The sequence below is a fragment of the Mastigoproctus giganteus genome, chromosome 8 (assembly GCF_048544385.1).
Source record: "Mastigoproctus giganteus isolate SK-2022 chromosome 8, ASM4854438v1, whole genome shotgun sequence".
NCBI lineage: Eukaryota > Metazoa > Arthropoda > Arachnida > Uropygi > Thelyphonidae > Mastigoproctus > Mastigoproctus giganteus.
In genome coordinates this window covers 49,087,123-49,112,492 of record NC_143582.1, presented here as the reverse complement: position 1 = coordinate 49,112,492, position 25,370 = coordinate 49,087,123, and the positions used below count along the sequence as shown (strand labels likewise).

Genomic DNA, 25,370 nt, shown 5'->3' with positions numbered 1-25,370 from the left:
ACTTTTCCCCCAGATTACCAGCCCCGCCACGGGGAGGCAGGAGCAGTGCCGCTCGGAGGCCAAGCGGTTGAAGTGTTAATTGGTTAATAGAACAAGAAATATAGGAAAAAGAAAGGTGTGTTTCCTTTCTGTGTTCTAACTTGTGGCTTTCAAGTATAGAACTAGTTATAAAAGAAAGGCTTTTGGTAGAAACGTAGGAACTTAAAAGGAAATAACTTCAATCACTTTAGAAGAGCGCTCTATATATCACCAGAATATCGCTTGGCCTCGAAATACGCTTGGCACCCGGGGCCACAAAGACTAGTAATCCTAGTCACTGTCATGTGTGGGTCCATCACAGCCAAAGCTGCCCAAACCTCAGGGGCTCACATCTGGTGAGTATGGGCTTGGCACACCCAGGGTCCTGAGCTGGATATCATCATTCTTCTTTTTCTGGGTGATTCCCTTCTGCTTCTCTCTCTCTCTCAGTAATTCAGAAAAATTTTTTTTTTGGCTGGTGCAGCATAAATCTCAGGCTTTCTTGCACCATATGGCAAATAATAATAATACCCTGGCTACAGGATTATCACCGGCTCCAACAGTCTCTGGGTTCGATTGAATTATGCAACAGCTGGAAGGCAGACCCTTGACCACACCCCTATACAAATAGAGCTCTTGCAGTTGTTATGAGTTTTGCAATATCATTTCTTACCGAAATTGATCTCTGACAATTCAGCTGTAAAATTTTGACATTTCCACTGTTCTGAGTAACTGTTTGTGGTATACTATACATAGTCGGTGCATAGTTTGATTGTTTTATTTGTTTGTATTTCCCAACGTACTTGGGAAACTTTGGATCCCTGTGAGAGTGATCAGAGTTTCTTTTACAGAACTTGCAATTGGGACATACAATGGGAGAGTCTTTACTGAGCATTCACTGAATTGGTGGCCTAAAGCTCCGCAATGACCACAGGTGTTCTCTGTCTATCAGCAGTTTTTTGAGGAATGCGCATAATTTAGTCATTTAAAATACCGCAAGGTAGCGATGAAGTCTTTCATAGTGTGGAGTGACCAACCAATGTACAGCTTACTGCCAGACTCCATCAGAGATCTCCTGATAAGACCTGGAAGCTCAATAACCCAATGCATACAGTTTTTGTTTTTTAACTTTATTTTAAATCTGACTTTGATTTTATCATTAATTTCTTCCTCAGTATATCCATGGCCCACTAGATTTTTATCATATAAGTTGTCCAAGAATTCTTTCTCTATGGATGGTAATCTTGTGTTAAAATTACTTGACCTATCCCATAAGAAATATCAATTTCATTAGGAACTTTGTGGATAGTTAAACATCAATCACTCCTGACCAGAACACAAGCAATTGAATCATTAGTTTTCCAATTTGAAGGGCAGCCAGAGTCAACAGACAAAGTGGCTCTTTTTAAACTTTGCAAAGCACTAAAATCTTCAAATGACACTTAGCATCTTTTTTTGGATGTCTCTTGCACTTTTCCCTAATTTGAAACAAAATTTGATGTAAATTTATTGCTTCATAAAATCATTTATTTTAAAATGTAGTGAAACACACGAAACCTTATTAAATGTGCCCTCATTCGGACTAACTGCAAATGAGCAGGTAATTCATGATTTACTGTCTAGATGAGTCACTGAAAATGTTGCAATGAATCTCAACTCACTACAGTGCTGCATTTAAAGTTAGACTCTATCCATGAACTTTTTTTTACGTAGTACATGGACTCCGATATGTATATATTGTGCAGTCAACTCTATATGCTGTTACGCATACACACACACACACATACAAAATGCATGGCCCATTATTAACTGTGGAAACAGTGTATTGGCTGCCTTAAAATACTTAAAATTAAGATATAAACTTTTCTAGCCATTTTGTTGCTTTATCTGAATATAAAAAGAAACTGTTTAATCCTTTTTATATTCCACACTTGCAGTTGGAGTTATGAAATATATTGCAGCTGACTTCATTCATTTTAGTTTAGTAATAATCCTGTATAAGTACAGTTAAAAATCTAGCTGACTGCTGTTTGTTAAATATAAATTCTGTTTGGAATTTACATTAATTTTTACATAAGTTGTCATACTACATTTGGATAATTCCTGATAAATTACGTATTCTTTATTTGACCGTGAATTGAAAATATGAATTATATCCTATATAGTTGTCCCTTTCTATTTTTAATGTCAGTTTTTCTTTGCATATAGATTAATACGCATCTTTATTTTGTTATTGAAGGGAAAAGGTAAATCTTCTAGTCATCCTAGACTAAAACGTCTCAGGGTACGAGGAGATTGGTCTGACACTGGACCAAATGCAAGACCCGAAACTGAAATCAGAGGTTAGTCTTACATTTTTTTTTTTTTTTTTTTTTTTTTTTTTTTTAAATATACTAGTATTCACAGTAAGCTCCCTAAATTGAACGTTGATGAGTCAAATTCTTCTGTTTCAAAAATCTGACAATTTTTCATCAAAACCTCCATAGGAATAATGCTTTAAAATTCTTGTTAAACTTGAAATGCATTTAATTCTGCCATTGATAACTCAGCATTTTTGTGAATTTGTCCCATAAAACTAAGTCATCACAAAAATGTTTCTCTGTGGGCTAAATCCAAGCAGAGGTGAGCAAGGAGAGCATTATCAACACATTCATTACATTAGTTCTTGAGATGTTTGTGAATTGATGTAGTGATCAGTTCACAAGATCGTGGGATCCCAGTCTCATGACAGAAAATCTAATGATCAATAAATATGATGGGAAATGAATGTAATAGCTCCAGTAGTTCTGCTTTTTAGAATTAATTGTTTTGGCAATTTCCAAAAGTTGTATAAAGATCAAAGATATACACATATTCATAGAGGGTCACATGATTCTGTTATGTCATTTGGTACAGCGAGCACTGCTAGAATGTTTTCTGTTTAGCTTGTTTTGGTTTAGATCTCATTTTCAGAGTAATCATGTGTGCACTTTACTGAGTTTTTCACCACAGAAAACTAATGCCTGTCAGTTTTGGTTAAAATTAAAATAATTTAGGTTGTAGAATATGACAAGAAGTCTATAACTGCTGCTGAATTTGGAATTCCTCTTAATACATAGTAAACTTATCTAGCAAATAAAGATGCAGTTTGGAAGCAAGCAGAACATGCCCAATCCCTTAGCACTAAGAAATAAATGAGAGATGCAGGGTTATCCAGATATACAAAATTTTATCAAAAGGTTTGGTGAATGTTGTGAAAAAATAAATTTTATTCAATGATAAATGTTTATATCATTAATATTCTTCAATATAGTTTTCTGCTCTATCCACATACCTGTTGCATTATTCCTGCAACGGATCCAAACATTTTTGAGTCTTCTTTTTTGAGTGCTTTTAGATGGTTCATCATGTTCAATTGGATTTCTTGAATTTACTCAAATTATTTTCCTGCTGTTTTTATTTTGGGTATAGCCAAAAGTCACATGTGCTAAATAAAAAGAGTTAAAGTAAGTGTAGCACAGCAGGAATATTTTTCTTGGTCAAAAATTGCTGAACGATAAGTGATGTGTGAGACAGTGCATCGTTGTGGTGGACCCAGTTATTCACAATTTTTTTGTTCATTGACTGGTGTGCAGATTGTTTCCCATATACAGTCTGTGAATCAGCCTCTGTCTCAGTTAAATACACAAGTACAAAAAGAAATGATAATTATGATGAAAAGAAGAAGGAATTAATGTGTCTACCTGCCAAGAAGCTCAAAAGGCAGTAGATATACTACATAAATTTATTGACCATCTTCTAACTGCAACAGAAGATAACTTCCCCGTCACCACATTGAGGTCATTGTAGAACAGAATCAGAGGACAGACTGCAATAGACTCTTCTTACTGAATAATTTAAATTGAGTTTAGAAGTTTGTTTATATTTTTATATACGGTACAATACAAATCAGTGTGTAATTATGAAACTTCAATATAGTTTTTTTTTTTTTTTTTCAAATTGGCTGTGATTTTGTTTTTGCCAGATTTCTACACATCTATCCTGCACCCAACCTGCCTCAATTTAAATGTATGCCACTTCATTTGTGTAGATTGAGAAAGAGGAAGTGTACCCTCAGCGCTTCCTCAATCCAATCAAAGCCTTGAATACCTCATTCAAATTTCTCTCTCTTGGTAGGCACCTACACTACTCCAATTTGTACAACAGTATCAGAAGCTTATCTTAAATCCACATGTACAATGTCAAAATTATTTTTTGTATTTACTATTTATTTCCTTTGTTACTGCTTCATAATATCCAACCAGATTGCTCAGACAAGACTAGTCTCCAGATGTTGCAGTTTGCAGAACTGAAGCCTTTCCTGGTAAGAGCATGCATTTGCTTCCCCCTCACTAATTTTGTTGCTCTTCTTTGCACCTGTTCCAACAGATCTGCATCTTTCCTAAAATAAAGCTTCTGGACCATACTTGTTGATTAAACCTTGTAGACCAAAGTGTATTAAAGAGATTTCTCAGTGATGAGAAGAGAACATTCCTTTAAGTGGGAGACAGTAGTTCCCAACTGGTATGCCATGAGATTAGGAAAAATTCCATTGAGTTCAATAGCAATCACTATTTCAGTGTGCCATGAGATTAGGAAAAATTCCATTTAGTTCAATGGCAATCACTATTTCAGTGTGCCATGAGATTAGGAAAAATTCCATTTAGTTCAATGGCAATCACTATTTCAGTGTGTCATTAAATATTCTTCTTTTAAATTAAAGTGTGACTTGAGTGACAAAATATTGGGAACCACTGATTTAAGATGTGGCAAAACCATTAACTTGTACAACAGGATAATCGCTTCCTTATCCTTGCTGGCAAAATTCCTGTTTATCATTGACAAAAAACCCCCATGAGGTGTGCTGGCAGCATTCTGCCCCACTCAGGGAACTTCATATCTCACTTTACAATTACTATCAGGTCCCTTTCATTTTCTACTACCCTGAGTGTACAACCACACAGTTAGTATGTTAATCTGGGATTACTGCTGCCCATATGTAGTGCCTTGCAGTTGTCAATGTTAAACTTCAGTTGCCACTTCTCAGCCCATCTGCCTAATTTTTTCTAGATCTTGCAGTAGCATGCCCTGATTACTGTCATTAATCACCCTGCCAGCTTTCATATAATCTGCTGACTTAGACATCAATATCATTAATCAAACAATAAGAAAACAATGGCCCAGCACTGAACTCTGTGGAATTCCACTAGTAACATTAGTCCATGAACAGCAGCACTTACTGATAACTACTCCTTCTCCAACTCAACCATCCCTTTATCCATAGCAGTAACATGTTCTTATTGCCACACTGCTCTAATTAGTACAGCAGTCTTTTATGTGCAACAGCATCAGAAACTTAACTTAAATCCAAGTGTACAATGTTAAAATTATTTTTTACATTTACTTCCTTTGTTACTGCTTCATAATATCCAACCAGATTGCTCAGACAAGGTTGCCTCTTAATAAATCCATGCTGTGACTGCAGTATAACTCCATTCCTGCTGAGATGTCCCTGCATTAATTTTTTTAACCAGCACATACGTTATTTTTCCAGGAACAGCAGTCAATCTAACAAGTGTGTAATTACTCACGTCAGCCTTTGATTCCCTTTGTGAATTGGAGATAAATTTGCACATCTGCAGTTCATTGGGACCTCCCCTGAATTCTAGAATGACCTCATAATTATGGCTAAAGATTTGCTTACCTCCTTTGCTGCATCCCTTAATATGATTGCTTAGATCCCATCCACCCTGTTGCCTTTTTTACATTTAGCTTCTCTTCCACTGTACTCTCAGTTATCACAGAATCATTTAGTTATTTCATTTAATAATTTCTCTTCCACTTTACTCTTGGTTATTACAAAAATCATTTAGTTCCTTGTTAGAATTTGATAAATTTCTGGCATTCCCACTCCTAAAAATTGATTGCATCCTCTCTCTCTCTCTCTCTCTCTCTCTCTCTCTCTCTCTCTCTTCTCTCTCTCTCTCTCTCTCTCTCTCTCTCTCTCTCTCTCTCTCTCTCTCTCTCTCTGTGTGTGCGTGAATATAGATATGAAATACCTATTTAGTTTGTCAGCAACCTGAGCAGGATCATCAATGATTAAACCATTCATATCTATTGGACTATGAGGTTAGTGCTTGCTACTTGGAGTCTAAAATGGGAACTGATATTCAGGTCCCATTTGCAAGTCAAAAGGACCAAATTTTGGTGAATTCTGGTTCTGTGACAACCGAATCCTCTGCTTACACCTTCATTCTAATGGGGGCTGTTAGTAACTCTGAGTATACTCTGACCCATGTGCAAGGCATGGGACACTGCACAACATAGTATACTGGAGGTGACCATCCAGATGTAAACCAACTTCAGCAGGAATCGAGGCGTGGCATCCATACCACACAGAAGAATGCCCCCTCCCCCTCTGTGCTGCCAGGCAGTACTAAGTGATAGATTACTTTTGCCATCTATACAACATAGCCACCACCTGTTGTTGGTGGTGGTTTTTGGTGGTTTTTTCAGTTTTCAAACCCATGTTTAGTCTCCAGAGTAATGCTCTGGCAACCTGCAGCACTTCTATCATGGGTATATTAAGTGATATCTTTTATGGTGATGATGGGCATCACAAAGTGATCCAGAAATGGTATTTTCAGGCCTCCTGCTAGACAGTTCACTAGACCAAATATATTCATAACCCCCCCCCCCCAGGAGGCATCCAAATCAGTTAGTATATAATCTTTCTACCTGTTAGTGTAAAATCTCAGTTATCGGTTGCCTCTACTCTGCCAGCTAGTGACTGGAAAGAGTCTATGTAGTGTGTATTATGCTGGGAGCACTGTCAAGGCCACTTTATGTCAAAGACCTGCTTATATTCTTGTTGAATGTATGCCATATCCAAAGATTTCATTTCATACATGTTCATCCTCCTCCCTCCCAAACTTTTACTTTATCAATGAATGCATCACAAATAGTCAATTAGTCCATTTTCAAATAGTCAGAATAGAAAAAAATAGTCAAAATATCCATTTCATTATACTTGTGATGCAGTGCTAATTAACAGTGTCTTTTAGGAAGATACCATAAAAATATGATGCAAAATTTAGAAGACATATATACAAAAAATTTCCATGCATTGTAAAAACTGAAAATTTGCATTATGAACTGTATGTAGATGTCATTTTTCACCTCAAGGTGAGAAATGCAATGTAATTAGACACTTGCAAACAAATAAATATAAGAATAGCATGCAGTTTGTCTATAGAAAGAAATGCAAAAATAAATGAACTATTTCAAAGTGACAGTGATGTCATACATGCCTAATGTTTATTTGCATATTTTGCCATAGAACATAATCTTCCTCTGAGTTGTACTGATTATGCAGTTTCATTGTTCAGATATATGTTTCTGGATAGCAAGACAGCAAAAAAATATGGCCGTGGAAGAACAAAAACAACAGGCATTGTTAGTGAAATTGACAGGCAGGGAAAGAAGAGGTAGTGATGGCTCAGAAAAATGGGTCATTTTTGATTGCTATAGATGTCAGCAATGAAAGTAATTCCAAGCTATATGTCATTGTGGTGACCATAAAAAAAACATAAATGGTGTATTGTAATAAAAAAGAAGCATACTGGAAGCAGCTTGCTTTCGGTACTAGCATTGGAAAGTGACTCATGTTGTTGTTGTTGTTTGGTTTTTAGGAGCATTAGCAACTAAGGCCATATTGCTCCGGGATATGCAGTGGTCATTCCCTGACCTTTCTGCATCCTCCGTATTTGGTGGTGACGGGCTCGAACCCCGGTCTAATCAAGAAGCGTGTACTACGCACTGCTGCTCCTTCCCACCTGGCTACGGAGGCGCCACAGAAAGTGACTCATTAGGCTTTTCTTCTGAACAGTATGAAAGCATGTGGGATTCCTTTAAAAACTGTCTGGCACTTAGTGTTGGTATTGCACCTGTTATAGTAGCCCTGAAAACTGAAGTAGCAATGATATTAAAAGAGATGAGCACTTAGTGTTGGTATTGCACCTGTTATAGTAGCCCTGAAAACTGAAGTAGCAATGATATTAAAAGAGATGAGCATATGGTGGTAAATAGGTTGGCCATGTCAGCGTATTAATTTTGAGCTGAGAAGGGAGTTGAATGTCCTCCTGTGAAAGTAGATGAATATCTGGTTGAAATTTACTATCTAGAAAGAAGTGTGCTGAAAGGAAAGGTAGATTTAAACAGTTTGAACTAATACATACCACTAAAGTGAAAAATATTTCGAAGAATATTTAACCAAAGGCAGCCAAATAACTTTGGCTGCCTTTGGTTAAATGTTTAACTAGACTGGTAGAATAAAGCAACCTTTGACAAATCTATTTAAAGATGTGGTTAGAAGCAATGAGAAAAGCTGTATGAGCACTTTTTGCAGTTACCAAATTGAAAAATACAACAAGCAATCACTAGTGATTGCTTGTTGACTGGCTTGACTGAAGCAGTTTGTTTAAACGTTATGCCAATCTTTGAAATTGTAAATATAGCTCTTCAAACTAAAGTACCTCATATCCATGTTGAGGTCATTATTCCTATATGTGTTGAAGAATATTATGTTCAACTTTATTATATCAACAGTTTTTAATTCTTCCACTTCCATTTTTGATGTGTTGATTACCATAGCAAATTCAGAAGGATGATTCTGAATTTGTTACTGGGGCCAAGAACATGGATTAATCTCCAGGATTTGGCTAAAAACTCAATCAATATGAAAAGCACACCCCCATGAAGGTGTTTTGTGTACTGGGTCTAGTTTGTTTTGAAGTGATGAATCCCAATAAACCATTAGACAATGACATCTTATACCTTTTGTCAGCATCTGGCATGTTTGAATGCTGAATTGCAACAATGCCCTTTTTTTGGTTAATTCAAAGTGTGGTTTGTTTAATCAGAATGACGTGCTGTTTCCAGAATCAAGAAACTTGGTTGGTAAAATATGCTAAGCCACCATATTCCTCAAATGCCACACCATTATACTATACACAGTCATCTTCCACTGGTTTGAAGAGTGATGGGATGATTCTCACCAATTACAGGAGGAATTTCTAATTTCCTCTTCAGTCGAGCCCGTAGTTAGTGATCTCGGGCAGAAGAAATAGGGTATTTTTCCTTTTGCATTGTTCTGGTGTTTTCAGAATAATTCACAGAGCTGATTTCAATAACCTTCAGATCAGCCAATGAACTTACACCTCTACACATGGTAAGGATACGAGGGGGCAAGCCATGGTGCCATTTAAAAAAAAATAATAAATAAATAAAATATATATATATATATATATATATTAAAAGGCGAGTATTAAAAATGTACTCAATATGTCACTAAAAACATTGCAAAATTGTGGAATTTGGGTTATAATATAGAAGAAACTATAGAACCCTTTACTGTAAACATAAACACTGAAAGTAGTAGCTGGTCTGTGACTGACTGAAAATGGTAACTTTTGTTATTTTCAAAACTTGTTTTTAATTTTAAATTGTTTCTTGTAAAAATGTGCATAGGCTGATAAATATTTCCTCTGATAAAATTACACTAAATGCACAATATTCTTAAAAAAATAAAATTTATTCAAATTTTTTTGTACTTTAACTTGTACTCCTTTCTGCACTAATTAAATGCAGAACGTATGATTTTCTTGAATGTTTATGTGCTTTTCTTTACATACGCTTTCCTTTTAATGAATTATTGTAAGTAGTAAGTCTGGCTTATTGTGTATGTTAAAAAAATTTTAATCCTCATTTCTTCCTCCCTTTCTCACCCACATACACATTATAACTTGAATTCTTAATTCCTTTAAACAAACAATTAAGTCACTGCAGGTTTCTTTCAGGTCTATTTTTGAATCAGTCTTTCCAACTTACAAGAAGGTAAACCAGCCCTGACATAAACCTTCTGGCAAACCATATTCTGTATGCATGTTGGTTCTAGAGAATTTGAGTTTACCTCCAGATCTCTCTCTCTCTCTCAGAGACAGGCCTTCTGTTGCTGGACACCTTTAGCATTAATGATTGATCCTGTTATCAATTTTCTGTGGCATCCTTTAATGGATTTTGGGTTCAATGTTTCATGTGCTCTGCATGCCATATTTCTGCACAGCTATTACAAATTCTTCTACTACTTCAGGTACTTTCACTTATGCCTAACTTACTCTCCATTTTCTTTTGGAATGAAGGAGAAAAGGAAAGCATTGCATGTGCATTGAGTGATAGCTCATATTAATGACTGTCATGCTAATCAAGAAACACAGGTTTCAAATTAGGGAAGTACTTTCTATTCACCCTTTACTAGTTTAGCATTTTCCCTAAAATTTTAACTTTATGTGAACTTCTTACTCCGAATGTGCTTCTCATTTATATGTGTATTAATTAAAAATTAAGATCACACTTTATACAGTTTTAATTCATAAGGTATATAACTAAATAGATGTATAACCTCAGTATGCTGTTGAGGGTATTGTTACCTTTATCTGTTAGTATCTATTAGCATGCATAATAAGTATTTGATTAAAAATTTTAAGTTTGGTCATTTGGCTTTTTATAATGATGAGATTTAGTACTCCTTATTTAGTACTGCACCAGACCAGATTAATAATCAAAATTACTTTTTAATTTTAATTATTAATCTGGTGCAGGTTCCATGGGACCAGTTAGCATTACCATTAGTAGAGGCATATGATGCAAAAAAAAAAAAAGCAAGCTTATATAGCATGAGTAAAAAAAAAAAAAAACAAAATCTTTCCATTTCACTCATCCATTCACTCCAAATGTTTGTCTAGTTCTGCTTTGAACTTATTTAAGTTATCGACCTCCATTATGACAGATGGAAGTTTATTCCAGCTATCAACCTCCTGCTGGCTAAAGGCAAATTTCCACACATCTATTCTACAATTGTCTTTCCTCAATTTCAATTTATGTCCCCTCAAATGAGTAATCTGAACAAGAGGAAGAATCCCACCAGCATTGAGCATGCTCAAGCCATTCAAGGTCTTATACACCTCAATTAGATTACCTTGCAGGTGCCTAGTCTCCAGACACCACAATTTGCAGAACCTAAGCCTTTCTTGGTAAGAACAATAATTTGTTCCATTTACCAATCTCATTGCCCTTCTCTGTACTTGTTTCAGCAACTCTACATCCTTCCTAAAATGAGGCCTCCAGACTTGTATGCAGTACTCAAGGTGTGGCCTGACCATTGCCTTATACAAGGAGACAGTTACTTCTTATCTCTGATAGCAAAATTCCTGTATATCATTGACAAAACACCATGATCTACTCTTGCAGACAGTCTGCACTGCTCAGAAAACTTCATATCTACCTGCACAATTACCCCCAGGTCCTCTTCGTTCTCCACTACCCTGAGTGTAGTACCACACAGTTGGTACATTACTATGGGGTTACTGCTACCCATATGGAGTACTTTACATTTGTCACTGTTAAATTTCAGTTGTGACCTCTCAGCCCATCTGCTCAACTTTTCTAGATCCTGTTGCAGTAGTGTACCGTCATTAACAACCCTGACAACCTTCATATCGTCTGCAAACTTGGATATTAACGCTGATATACCTTCATCAATATCATTGATAAATACAGAAAACAACAGGGGGACAAGCCCAACACCGAACCCTGGGGGACTCGGTGTTGGGCTTGTCCCCCTGTTGTTTTGTATTTTGATATCAAAATTATTTTCTGCATCCAATTCCTTTGTGCCACATCACAATATCCAATCAAATTTGTCAGACAAAACTTTCCCTTAACAAACCCATGCTGTGTCTGAATTATTACTGTAGTCTTGTCTAGATGATCCTGCAATGCTTCTTTAACCAGTGACTCCATTATTTTCCCCAAACAGAAGTGAAACTAACAAGTCTGTAATTACTTATGTCACCCTTTTTTTCCCTCCTTTGTGAATTGGAGACACATTTGCACGTATCTAGTCAATGGGGACCTCTCTTGATTCTAAGGAAGCTTTCATGGTTATGGCTAAGTGTTTGCCTACATACTTACTTTGCTGCTTCCTTTAATATAACTGGATAGATCCCATTCACTCCTGGTGCCTTTCTTATATTCAACTTCAATAATTTCTCCTCCACTTTGCTCTCAGTTATTACAAAATCATTTAGCTCCCTGCTAGAGTTTCATAAGGTTCTGGCCTCCACTTCCCTACAGACTTCCTCATGTGTAAGTGTTGATGCAAAATGCTCATTCAGCTTGTCAGCTACCTCAGCAGGATCATCAACAATCGAACAACCGATATCAAGTAAAGAAGTCTTTGATCTTTTTCTTTGTATCTTTTTCCAAAGATTTCTCATAATCTGCCTTCCCTTCCCTAACTTCCTTTGTGACTTGATTACAGACTAGGTTATATCTACCATAGTCCTCTATGTCACATTAAAATTTATATGTATCTCATGCAGTTTTCTTCTCTGCCACAAGTCTCATTAGTTCATTTGCCATCCATTTAGGCCTAAACCTTGAATAGTATTTCTTAATTGGGACAAAAAGCCTAGTAGCTTCCAGGATTACATCCTTGAATGCTTCCCATTTAGAATTTGCTGTTGGTAAATCATCAGTTGGTTCCACTGTATAGAATTTAAAAACTGTCTGACGCCATTGTAGTCACCTTTACTAAAGCAAAAACCCCTCCCTTTACCTCTGATGGTAAGTAAATCCCACATTGGCACACTGTGATCCTGCCTCCTAGTGGTTCCTTTATCTGTAGATTCTTAATGCATGAAGAATCACAGCTAATAATCAGATCAAGAGTATTACTCCCTCTAGTTGCCTCTCGAATGTGCTGCTGTAGAAATCGATTCATCCAATAAATCCCCAAAAGCCTTGCTAGTGTGTGAGTGACCAACCAACAAGTTCCAGTCAATGTCTGGTAAGTTAAAATTCCCCCATTATAAGACAGTCTTATTTACTGACCCACTCTATTTCTCTGTACAGTTGTTCATTGTACGCATCAGAATCATTAGGCCTATAACACACTCCTACTCTCAATTTTGCTTTCCCAGTGCACATCAAATGCACTCAATATTGTACTGTCCATCAATATCAACTGGATGCACTTCCTTAGATTTTGTTTCTTAACTAGCAGCATAACCCCTCCTGCCTTTCTATCCTTTCTGTACACATTGTACTCCCCAAATTCTGATTCTGCATTCCTAATATCTTTGTGATACCATGTCTGTGATATCCCAACAATATCTGCCCTTGATGTTTTGATCATCACCTGAAATTCATCAAATTTATTTACTTAGATTGACTTGCAAGAAAAAGTTTAGCATGTTTTTTTTTTTTTTTTTTTTAATATTAGCATTAGTATTATCATTAGTTAGAGGCTTATGATGCAAGAAATCAAGTTTATAGAGCATCAGCCAAAAATATAAAAAATTTCCATTTTACCCATCCATCTGCTCCAAAAGTTTGTTCAGTTCTTCCTTGAATTTATTTAAGTTATCAACTTCCATGACAGATGGAAGTGTTTTCCTGCAATCAACAAACTACTGGCTAAAGGAAAATTGCATATCTATTCTACAACTGTCTTTTATCAATTTGAATTTATGTATCCTCTGGTGCCTGAGCAAGAGGAAGAATCTCATCAGCACTGAGCTTGCTCAAACCATTCAAGGCCCTATACACCTCAATCAAGTCACCATGCAGGTGCCTAGTCTCCAGACGCTGTAATTTGCAGAACTTAAGCCTTTCTTGGCAAGAGCAGCCCTTCATTTCTCTCACCAATCTCATTGCCCTTTTCTGTACTCGTTCCAGCAGCTCTACATCCTTTCTAAAACGAGGCCTCTAGACCTATTGCAGTACTCAGAGGTGTGTCCTGACCATTGCCTTATACAAATGAATAATCACTTCCTTATCTACGCTAGCAAAATTCCTGTATATCATTGACAAGATCCCATGAGCTGTTCTGGCTGCCCGTTGGCACTGTTCAGAAAACTTCATATCTGACTGCACAATTTCCCCCAGGTATTTTTCATTCTCTACTTCCCTGAGTGTAGTAGTGCACAGTTGGTAAGTTACTCTGGGGTTGCTGCTACCCATATGCATTTTAGACCGGGGTTCGAGCCCGTCACCACCAAATACAGAGGATGCGGAAAGGTCAGGAAATGACCACCGCACTGGAGCAATATGGCCTTAGTTGCTAATGCTCCTAAAAACCAAATAACACAACGACAATATGTATTACTTTGCATTTGTCCCATCTGCCTAACTTTTCTAGATCCTATTGCAGTAGCATACTGTCATTGCTGTATTACTGTCATTAACAACCCTGCCAACCTTCTGTATCATCTGCAAACTTGGACATTAAGCCTGCAAATTTTGTCTACGTTTCTAAATGTCAGACCCTGTTTTACTAAGTTGTTTGAAGTGATATTTTATGGTTTTCATGGAGTAAATGCATTAAAAGAACTAGCCAGATGCATCATGACCATTTTTTTAGACTTTCATTTTTCTCATATGGGCAGAATCTCACAGGCAATGCTCCAATTTTTCAATGTGTTGAATAATTGCTGTTTTGTGATTTGTCGGTTTCATAAAAGTGACATTATTAGCTTAGCTCATTTTTTAAAACATAAAACCATAAGAGAAAAAAAAAAAAGCAGAAGAAAAATGTAGCATCCATGCTATTCTAGTTCAAGGAATTGCACCAGTTATGCTCTCTAATTTTCTAAATTAAGCATTGTCTCAGCCTTGTTGGGTGGGGGTGGGATATTTTAGATTTTCTCAGAATAATTAGTTTGAAAACAAGTCATGAGAGAAAAAGTGAGAACTCTCAAAAGGTTCATTCCTCTCATACAGCCCTTGTAATATTTGAGAGGAAAATTTGACCAAAATTTAATAACCAAATTTGAGTGGAAAGAACAGCAATATACATGTATTCTGTTTCTGTAGTGAACTATACTCAGGCAATATAATAATAAAAATTAAAATAAGTGAGGATTTTGAATTCTGATTGTTGAAGGTTAGGTCAAATTGGAAGCTGAAGTTTATGATTATTACAAGTATATAGCTCACTGTTGACATATATGTATGTATGTATGAATAGATATATTAGATAAAGTATGCATAGATGGAGGTTAAAATTACACAAAGTGCCAGTGACTAGAAGGGTAAGGATAGTAGATTTGTAAAAGGTGAAAGAATGTTAATATTCTAAAAGTTATGATGAATTAAGAAAATTATGGGCTGAATTACACAGCCAATAGGAGGTAAGTTGAACGGTAAAGTAAAATTATTAATAATAAGGTAAAATACAATACAAATAAAATAAAAATAAAATAAGTTAAAATAAAATAAAAAGTGGTAAACTGTCATCAGATATGGGTGAGCATAATTTAGATAAAAGCTGAATACTGGTAAGGCAGATATGCAGAATCTGATGTCAGCTGAAGTAAATATTGATACGTGGTCAGGTATTTCATCAGGGCACTACATTTCACCATGTATCAGGAACTGTGGATCTATGCTTGTCCGTAGTAGTAGAAGAAAGGTGAAAGGCCAAAAAAAAAAATAAAATAAATAAAATAAAATTAGCACAATCTTAAATTACCAGTCTATTATTAAGGTAAAAATAAGGATCAAGCTAGAATAAAATATAGTTAAGTGTTTTCAGAGAATAGAATAAAATATAGTTAAGTGTTTTCAGAGAATAAAATAAAATATAGTTAAGTGTTTTCTTGGGAAAAGGTGTTTTTAAAAATATGTAGAGTTTTATGTAGGATATTAATGTTGTAATTTTGTGGAAATTAGAAGAAGAAAAATTAAATAATTTGGAATAAGCACATGGTATAGGGCGAGGTATTAAATTGAGGATAGGGAAGGGAAAAAGGAGTAGTTAAATAAATAAAGATGAAAATAGCGATAATAGGAGGATAGTAGGAATGTTCGTATCACTCTCTTATAGACTAATAGTTTTACAAATGGGAAGAAAAGTAGAAATGGAAAGTAAAAAGCAAAGAAAAGGTTATTAAATCACACTGAACTAACTGCGGTTGTGAAGCCCAACCTTATAGTAAGGGCTCTGGCTTCGTCAGCGTTAGTATAAAAGGGAGATAATACCAAATGCTTGTATTGCAAGGAAAAAGTAGGCTAAAAAAATATGTAAGTCGAAACATGCCAAGAAACAAAACGAAACCGAAAGTATAATAAGAAAGTGAATGATACCTGCAGTTTTCAGGTAATGCATGCATAGCAGAAGTAAGCTGGCAGGAAAATAATACATAGCTGAAGGAAAAAGGTGGGGAAATACAGTGCAAATATTAGTAGGGTAAATGAATGCATGTCAAACATAACCACATTAGTAATGTAGCTACATGATGAAGCCGTTTATAGCAGCATAATGGATTTAATAGAGAGCTGTGAAGAAATGGTAAAAGATGGGAAAATAGTGACCTCTATTGTCTTATTTTGAACAAATAAATGCATGGAGATGCATAAGATTAGCGTTGGAAAAGAGTGTGTTTGGAATAATAGGACTTTACTGTAATAAAGTCAATGGATATACAAAAATAAACTTATAGATAAATAAAAAGTGTTGAATATAGCTATAATATATTAAGCTGTCAATTGAAGTTGTATAATCCCATATAAATCGAAAAATTACCAATTAGGGGAGTAATTGCTTACATATCTAAGCATAGAAAGAAGGAAATATGTGAAGAATCACATATTTTTCTCTATCTCAGCATATGTGGTTCTTCACATATGCTGAGATAGAGAGAAGTTAGATTAATAATTATAATCTGTAGTCCTAAATGGAGTGAACCAATATTGACGTAATATCAGAAATCATTTCTGTAAAAATAAATAAATTGATAATTGATAGAATGGCTTAAATCCAAAGGTAGTTTCAGGTATAAATCCAAAGGTAGTTTCAGATATAAATCCAAAGGTGAAAGGATGTAGTAAGAATCCAAAGGATAAAGGGTGTAGTAAGAATTCGTTGTTGAAGGAACAGTAAATAAGTCCAAGGATACAGAACTAGTTTAAATCCGAAGATGGAAGAATATGAAATAATTCCAAGGATACAAATAACTGGATGTCTCTAGACCCAATGGTCACGTAGTTAGGAGACTGTAGAAAGTAATTTATAATTAAATTTGTTGCAGTATCAAGTCACTAATATCCAAAGGTGGCTAAACAATTTAAGTAGAAAATAAATTGAGAGGTGGATATTCAAAGGTAGAGTAGTAAGTTACCACATCCTGTGTATACATTAAAGTTACTGTAATACTTGAAAGATCCAAGACCCAAAAATTTTTTTTTATATATTATAATCTGTACCTGAAAACAAAATAGGAAATGTCAACAAAGACTTGACATGGGAAGTGACATTGGTAATATCATGAAGGATTGTTAAAACATATCAAATTAATACATGAGAAAAGTGAAAATTTAACAGTAGAAACTTAGTGAGTAAAAGATATTTGAGTAAAGAAATTTTAATTTAAAAAAATTAAAAATTAAATATTTTTTAATTAAAAAATTGTAATATTTTAATATTTACATATCTTTATATATTATTTTCATAATACTGTTAAGGTATTCCTACCACCTGGGACTGATTACCCCCTGTTTTTTAAATTGGGGTTGCAGGCATTTGACATGTACAAATTGGAGCAGAATGGTATTAAGGGTAAGTTGCTACAATGGATAAAAGGATGGTTGAGTGGGAGAAGACATAGGGTGGTAATTAATGGGTGCTGCTCTTCGTGGACTAATGTTATTAGTGGAGTCCCACAGGGTTTGGTTTTGGGTCCACTGTTGTTTTTTATATTTATCAATGATATTGATGACAGTATATCAGGCTTAGTGTCAAAGTTTGCAGATGATGCAAAGGTTGGCAGGGTTGTTAATGATAGTAATGGCAGTGTGCTACTGCAACAGGATCTAGATCATTTGGGCAGATGGGCTAAGAAGTGGCAACTGAAGTTTAACCTTGACAAATGAAAAGTACTGCATATGGGTAGAAGTAACCCCAGAGAAACGTACCAACTGTGTGGTACCACACTTAAGGTAGAAAATTAAAAAGACCTGGGAGTAATTGTGCAGTCAGATATGAAGTTTTCTGAGCAATGCAGACAGGCTGCCAGGGCAGGTCATGGGGTTTTGTCAATGATTTATAGGAATTTTGCTAGCAGGGAGAAGGAGGTGATTGTCCCTCTGTATAAGACAGTGGTCAGGCCGCGCCTTGAGTACTGCATACAGGTCTGGAGGCCTCATTTTAGGAAGAATGTAGATTTGCTTGAGCGTGTACAGAGAAGGGCAACAAGATTGGTGAGGCCAATAAAGGGATCCTCTTACCAAGAGAGGCTTAAGTTCTACAAATTGCAGTGGCTGGAGACTAGGCACCTGCGCTGTGATCTGGTTGAGGTGTATAAGGCCTTGAATGGGTTGAGCACGCTGAATTCTGATGGGATCCTTCCACTTGTTCAGATTACGAACCTAAGGGGGCATAAATTCAAATTAAGAAAAGACAGATGTAGAATAGATGTGCGGAAATTTGCCTTTAGCCAGCAGGTGGTTAATTGCTGGAACAAACTTCCATCTGTCGTGGACGTTGATAGGTTAAATAAATTTAAGGAGGAACTGGACAGGTATTTGGAGGGAATGGTGTGATTTTTTTTGGCTGATGCTGCATAAGCTCATACACTTGCTTTCTTGCATCACGTGCCACTACTACTACTAAGTAACCAAACTTGTTTTTTGTTTATGGAAAATTTTGTATTTTTTTAAATTCTGCATGCAGTATATCATCTTTTTTTTAACAGATTTCCTTACTTAAAGTATGTAACTTTTTTTTAATAAAATATTTAAAACATGCTGTGCTCTTTAAATGTTATTTAAAAATACAGTCGAACTTGGTTATAATGAGCACAGAAATAATGAAATCACGGCTGTAACGAGCAAAAAGCCATAATGATTTTAATTATGGCTTTTAATTATGGCTTTTTACTATTTAATACAGTCGCTCAATGAATTTTATTCATTTGAATTTAATTTCAATTTCTTGAAGCAATTCGATATGGTTGTCGAAGTAACGTTGTTCTACACGTCATTCAATAAATTTATAGCATCCAATATTGATATAGATGTGGCCAGTTTCTGTTCTTTTTGACTGATCAAATGTAGAATTAGAAATCTTTTATGAAATCCTTTCAAACTTTTGATTACACCTATATTTATTGGCTGTAAAATTGATGTCGCATAGGGAGGCAGAAACACTTGCTTCATGTTGGACAAATTTTGAATCTGGGGATGTGCAGGTCAGTTATCAACTAACAATAAAATATTTTTCTTCTTTTTGAATAGCTCCTTTTTCCAATCTTTTACATATTGCTGAAAAATATCCGAAGTCATCCAAGCTTTCTTGTTTGCAGTGTAATCCACAGGAAGTTTCCTTATGTTTTTGAAACACTGAGGTTTTAACATTTTTCCGATAACAAACAGTTTTCTTTTATCAGTTCCTGTCATATTTATGCATATGAGCACCATCAAGTGAGCCTTTGATTTTTTTCCACAAGCACATCCCCCCCCCCCCCCCGAGGCGCCTCTGTAGCCAGGTGGGAAGGAGCAGCAGTGCGTAGCACACGCTTCTTGATTAGACCGGGGTTCGAGCCCGTCACCACCAAATACGGAGGATGCAGAAAGGTCAGGAATGACCACCGCATATTCACGGAGCAATATGGCCTTAGTTGCTAATGCTCCTAAAAACCAAATAACAAACAAACAAACAAACATTCCCCCCCCCCTGAATTTAAATGTATTATCAGGTGTCAAATTATAAAAAAGTCCCATTTCGTCAGTATTGTAAATGTCTTCGTCATTGAAATATTTCATGATTTCTGCCTAAACACAGTCAATGCATTCATTTGTCATTATTGGATCTACAGATTGAGATTCTCCACTAATTTTTGCATAGACGATGTTATAAATTGGTTTTTAAATCGATCCAGCCAACCGTTGTTACACACAAAATCGTTGTGCCCAAATTGTTTATCACATTTTTTCTCCCTTGAGCTTTCAAGATCGGACCGTCTATTGAAAATCCAGCACTTCTTTGTGTGGTGAACCATTGAAGCAATGCCTCATCAACATTTGTAACCTCACACTTTCTAATTTTTTTTTTTTTTTGGTTATGTTCTTTTCCAGTGCTGATATGTAAATATCTTTATTCTTCCACAATGTAGATACACTTGAAGAGGACAAAGAAAACTTTTTACACACTTCAACATTTTTCGCACCACGTTCTAACTCATGAATAATTAATTTTGACTTTTTCGCAAATTGAGAGAGACTTTCTTTTGCTAGTAGACATGTTTCTGAAAGAAGGGTTTGGTTCTAACTGAATTTACTTTAAAATGATAAAGTGATCTGCATACAAAGTGCTTAGAAGGCCCAAAATAAATTTATAGTTCAGTGAGTACAAGACAATCTGTAAATAGGGTAATGCGACAAGCGAAATGCCAGTGCACAATTGTATAGCCCCTGTCCCTGGAAGGACAAGGTCATAAACCGGCTGCTAATCTGATGCAGGTGGTCATAAAGCTAAGTCGCCCTTTTCATTTTTGTCTATTTCAAGAATTGGGTTTTTTCGACTACCCGAGCAATCAAGAATGTTTGCATAGTTACCAAAAATTTTTCAGTATATCTGTGTACTACGCTCGTTATAACAGTGAGCGATTGTATGGGAATATGTACAAATTAAAATCATTATGGCTTTTTTGTTCGTTACAGCCGTGATCTCGTTATTTCTGTGCTCGTAACCAAGTTCAACTGTATTTTTAAATAACATGTAAAGAGCACAGCATATTTTAAATATTTTATTAAAAAAGTTACATAATTTAAGTAAGGAAATCTGTTAAAAAAAATGATATACTGCATGCAGAATTCAAAAAAATACAAAATATTCCATAAACAAAAAACAAGTTCAGTTACTTGTCAAATGCCTGTAACCCCATTTTAAAAAACAGGGAGTAATCAGTACCAGGTTGTAGGAATATCTTAACAGTATTATAAAAATAATATATAAATATTAATATATTATAATTCTTTTTAATTAAAAATATTTAATAATTTTTAATTTAGCATAAGTAGCTATAATTTCTAAAATGAAAGTGTAGTAAATGTCATGTTATAATTGAAGATGAAGTTAATTGTACAAACCACAATTTTTTTTTTTTTTTTTTTTCAAGTCTCAGGTGACATTAGCATTAGTAAGGGCATATGATGCAAGAAAGCAACAACATCAGTCAAAAAAAAAAAAAAAACTTCCAATTTTTTTCACCTATCCATTCCCTCCAAATGTTTGTCTAGTTCTGCCTTGAATTTATTTAAGATGTTCACCTCTACAATGACAGATGGAAGTTTGTTCCAGAAATCAACCACCTGCTGGCTAAAGACAAATTTCTGCACATCTGTTCTACACTGCCTTTCCTCAATTTGAATTTATATTACCTTAGGTGATTAATATGGGTTAGAGAAAGAATCCCATCAGCATTGAGCATGCTCAAACCATTCAAGGCTTTATACACCTCAGTCAGATCACCTCGCAGGTGCCTAGTCTCCAGACACTGTAATTTGCATAACTTAAGCCTTTCTTTGTAAGAGCAACCCTTTGTTCCATTCACTAATCTTGTTGCCCTTCTCTGTACTTCTTCCTGCAGCTCCACATCTTTCCTAAAATGATGCCTGCAGTATATACAGTACTCAAGGTGTGGCCTGACCATTGCCTTATACAAGGGGATAATTGCCTTCTTTTCCCTACTAGAAAAATTCCTGTATATCATTGACAAGCCACCTTGAGCTATTCTTGCAGACCATCTGCACTGCTTAGACATTCTTCAAGAGTATCTCATGGTGTCTTGTCAATGACATTCAGAGATATGTTTAAAAGTGTCAGAATCTGACCATGAAGTTTTCTTTTGGCACAGACAGACCCTAGTTTAAGAAAATGAGTTTTAAGCTGGTCTTCTCCAAGAAGGAAGTGAACAGCTTAGCACCTCCATTGTCATCCTGTTGTTTTGGCCTTCATTGATACCTCTCATTAGGGTGTGAGGTGGAAAGGTCTCCCCTTATCATTTTACCACACTTGCCAGTATGACAAAGTAATCCCTTTGGGGATGTGAGTAGCTTACAGCTCATTTTCTGTAAGTTGTGAGGGAGAGTGGGGGGGGGAGGTCTGTTCCAGCAGAAAACATGTTGTGATTTTGATTCTTTAAAATGTCATTAACCTAAAAAGTTATGTTTATTAACCTTGGGTTAAACTAGACCTTCTGTTTTGTATAATTAGCATTATTTTAAATCCATGCTGGATGCTTTGTTAGACCATTGTTTTTTTAGTTAAATAATTTCTTTATACACTTTCCACAATTTTTAGCAAATATTATCTATTGGTACTACACAGTATGATTTTCAGAATAGTGTCGGGGGGGGGGGGGATTACTCCCTTATAAAGCACCATTGAGTACTTACATGTGTATGGTTGAAAGCTCCTCTTGAGGTTTTCACTGTGCTACTAAGGAAGTCCTCTATGGCAACTTAGTTGGCCCATGAAGTGGTGAATTATTGGTTTATATCCTGTCAGCAACGTGAGTAATATCTAAAGGCCTATTCATTTGATCAGCTGAACTCAGGTGGAGTTCAGCTGATTACAGTTTAGGGCTTTCAGCCTACACTATATGCAAATCGACCTATGAACATCCACTTGGGAGCTGTTAACACCAGTATTTATTTTATTTATATATATACACTGAGAGGACAGAAATCATGGGATACCTACCTAGTAATGGGTAGGCCCACCTTTTTCTCGGATAAGGGCAGTCATGCAGCGAGGCATTGAGTCCACTAGTTCAGGAAAGCTTTCCATGAGTATTTCCATCCATGCTTACTGCACCACTGTCCATAATTCCATCGCATTCCTGGGTGGAGGATCCAAAGATCGAATGGACCTTTCCACAGCATCCAAAAGCTGCTCCACAGGGTTCATGTCCGTTGAATGGGAGAGGCCATTCCATGGTGGTAAAATCTGTGGAATGCTCTTTGAACCATGTTCTAGTCACCACGGCTCTGTTGGGAGGTGCACCGTCCTGTGGGACGAGTCCGGCCATGTGGGTGCACAATGACCTTAAGGGATGCAGATGGTCTGCAAGGATGGACACATAACCTGTACTGTTCGGAGATGCATCTAGACATACCAGAGGTCCCAATGTGTGCCAGTTGAACATGCCCCAGACCATTACCGACCATCCACTTGCCTGAACAGTTCCTTGTGGACATGATGCTTGCATAGCTTCGTGCAGTTTCTGCCAGATACGCACCCTCCCATCTGCTCGAAATAACTGGAAACGGAACTCATCGGATCAGGAGACCCGTCTCCAATCACCCGAGGTCCACTGCCAATGTTCTTTTGCCCAGTTGAGATGTAGAGTCCTGCGTTGTGGTGTTAGCAATGGAACTCTGGTGGGTTAGTGGCTCCCATAACCTGTTGCAGCTAATGATTGCCCGATGGCCTTGATGGAGATGTTTCTGGCACCTCCCTCGTTGAAGTCAGCGGTCATTTGTGCCACTATCGCTCTCCAGTTGGCTGAAACAGTGCAAGACAGATGTCAACAGCCACGCTCATCCACCACCTTTCTCCACCCACAGTGCTGGCCACAATGAGATGTTATTCTGGAAATGGCATATTCCTGATACACTCTTGATACTGTCGAATGGGAATAGTGCAGTTTCTGTACCACCTCCCCGATAGAGTGACCCATGCGTCACTCTATTGCGGAGGTGGTACAGAAATTGTACACCTACTATCATACCTCTTTCAAAGTTGGTTACCTCACGACATTTATCCTTACTGACATCGAATTACCATCTATGGAATGCAGTGATTCAGTGTACCTTTATACCTGCCAAGTGGTGGGTTCGTGCACTTGCGAGAGTGGTCCCAGGTATTCCCATGAATTTTGAACTTTCAGTGTATTTTGAGTATCCTGCAACTCATATATTAATAGCAGATAACAGAAATGACTAATTGACTTAATTTTGTTTCTTTAAAACATATTTTCAGATGTTAGCTAGGTTTAAACAGGTATTTGCAGGATAAATATTTGTATAACTAATTTCAATTCAATCCTTTGAACAAAATGGAAATTCTGTTTAACTTTACAGCTACAGTTGAACAAGAGCAACGTCAGAACTTGCATTCAAACCTTATGCAGAGAATGTCTGATGTTCTGACCCGAATGCTAAACCGTCCTTCACAAACAAGACGCCATGGTGCTTTATCTTCATCTTCAAATACTACCGTATCATCTCCTTCTGCTAGTGATGGTGAAAGCTCTGATGAGGATATCAGAGGTAGTTAAATATTATTTGAAAAATATTATTAAAATAATTTAATAAAGATTGTTTGGCATTTTTATTGTAATAACAACATTACTATTTGAATGGATAAAATTTTTACTTATTCAAAATAACTGGACTAAGTGATTAAGATTTCCAGCTCGATTATAATTGGAAAAATCTATTTGGATGATTTTATCACAAGTTTGCACGAAACAGTATATCTGTAGAGTTATTCTTCAATTATAAAAAGCATTGTGCAAAATCAGTTTTTCTATAAAAATCACTAACAAGTGTCTTTGTTAATTTTCTATATACATGGAGCATTATAAAAAATGCAAGACTTGAGAATGCCTCTAATGCAGTTGATTTTGAACCTTATATTTTGGTTTAATGGGGAATGCATGGGTGTTATGAAGGGTCTACATAAATCAAATATTAACAGTAGAATCTAAAGGAAGAAATCTATACTCTAATTCAGGAGGATTATTTGGAAATTATAAAATGGAATTTTTAGAACTACAGTTAAAACCTCATAAATCTGATGTCAGAAGTTAATCCTTGCTAGATTTTTCAAACCTAATACTGTACAGCAGTGCTGGTAATAAAGTACAGAGATCAAAAATTATTGTAGAAAAATTATTCATTGTTCTAATGAAATGATGACACAGTGTTGTGATCAAGCAATTTATGATGTATTGTTCATTTTAGGAAACTATCCTGACCATCACATTCTAATCATTCGGTGCACCAAAATTCCGACAGCCAGATTCCTGATGCAAATTGAAATATCCCGGCAAGCCAAAATCCCAACAAATCGATTGTGTTTTAAAAAAACAAAGTTACGAGAGTCCATATCTCAGAAACTGTTTGCGATTAAAAAATGTTTTTCATGTAATCAAAATGGCCGCTAAAAACATTAAAATTTTATTTGAACACATGGAACATGTATATTG

At 36.0% G+C, this 25,370-nt stretch overlaps 1 protein-coding gene across 2 annotated transcripts in view; it reads left to right on the top strand.

The window, feature by feature from the left end:
- Positions 1-25,370, top strand: part of LOC150081523 (DDB1- and CUL4-associated factor 6-like) — a 328,354-nt gene that overhangs the window by 145,696 nt on the left and 157,288 nt on the right. For both annotated transcript variants that reach the window (XM_090380016.1, XM_090380015.1), the window contains exons 9-10: positions 2,258-2,360; positions 24,241-24,429. In XM_090380016.1, the coding sequence (XP_090236142.1) occupies positions 2,258-2,360; positions 24,241-24,429 (292 nt within the window). The remainder of the gene's footprint in view (positions 1-2,257; positions 2,361-24,240; positions 24,430-25,370) is intronic.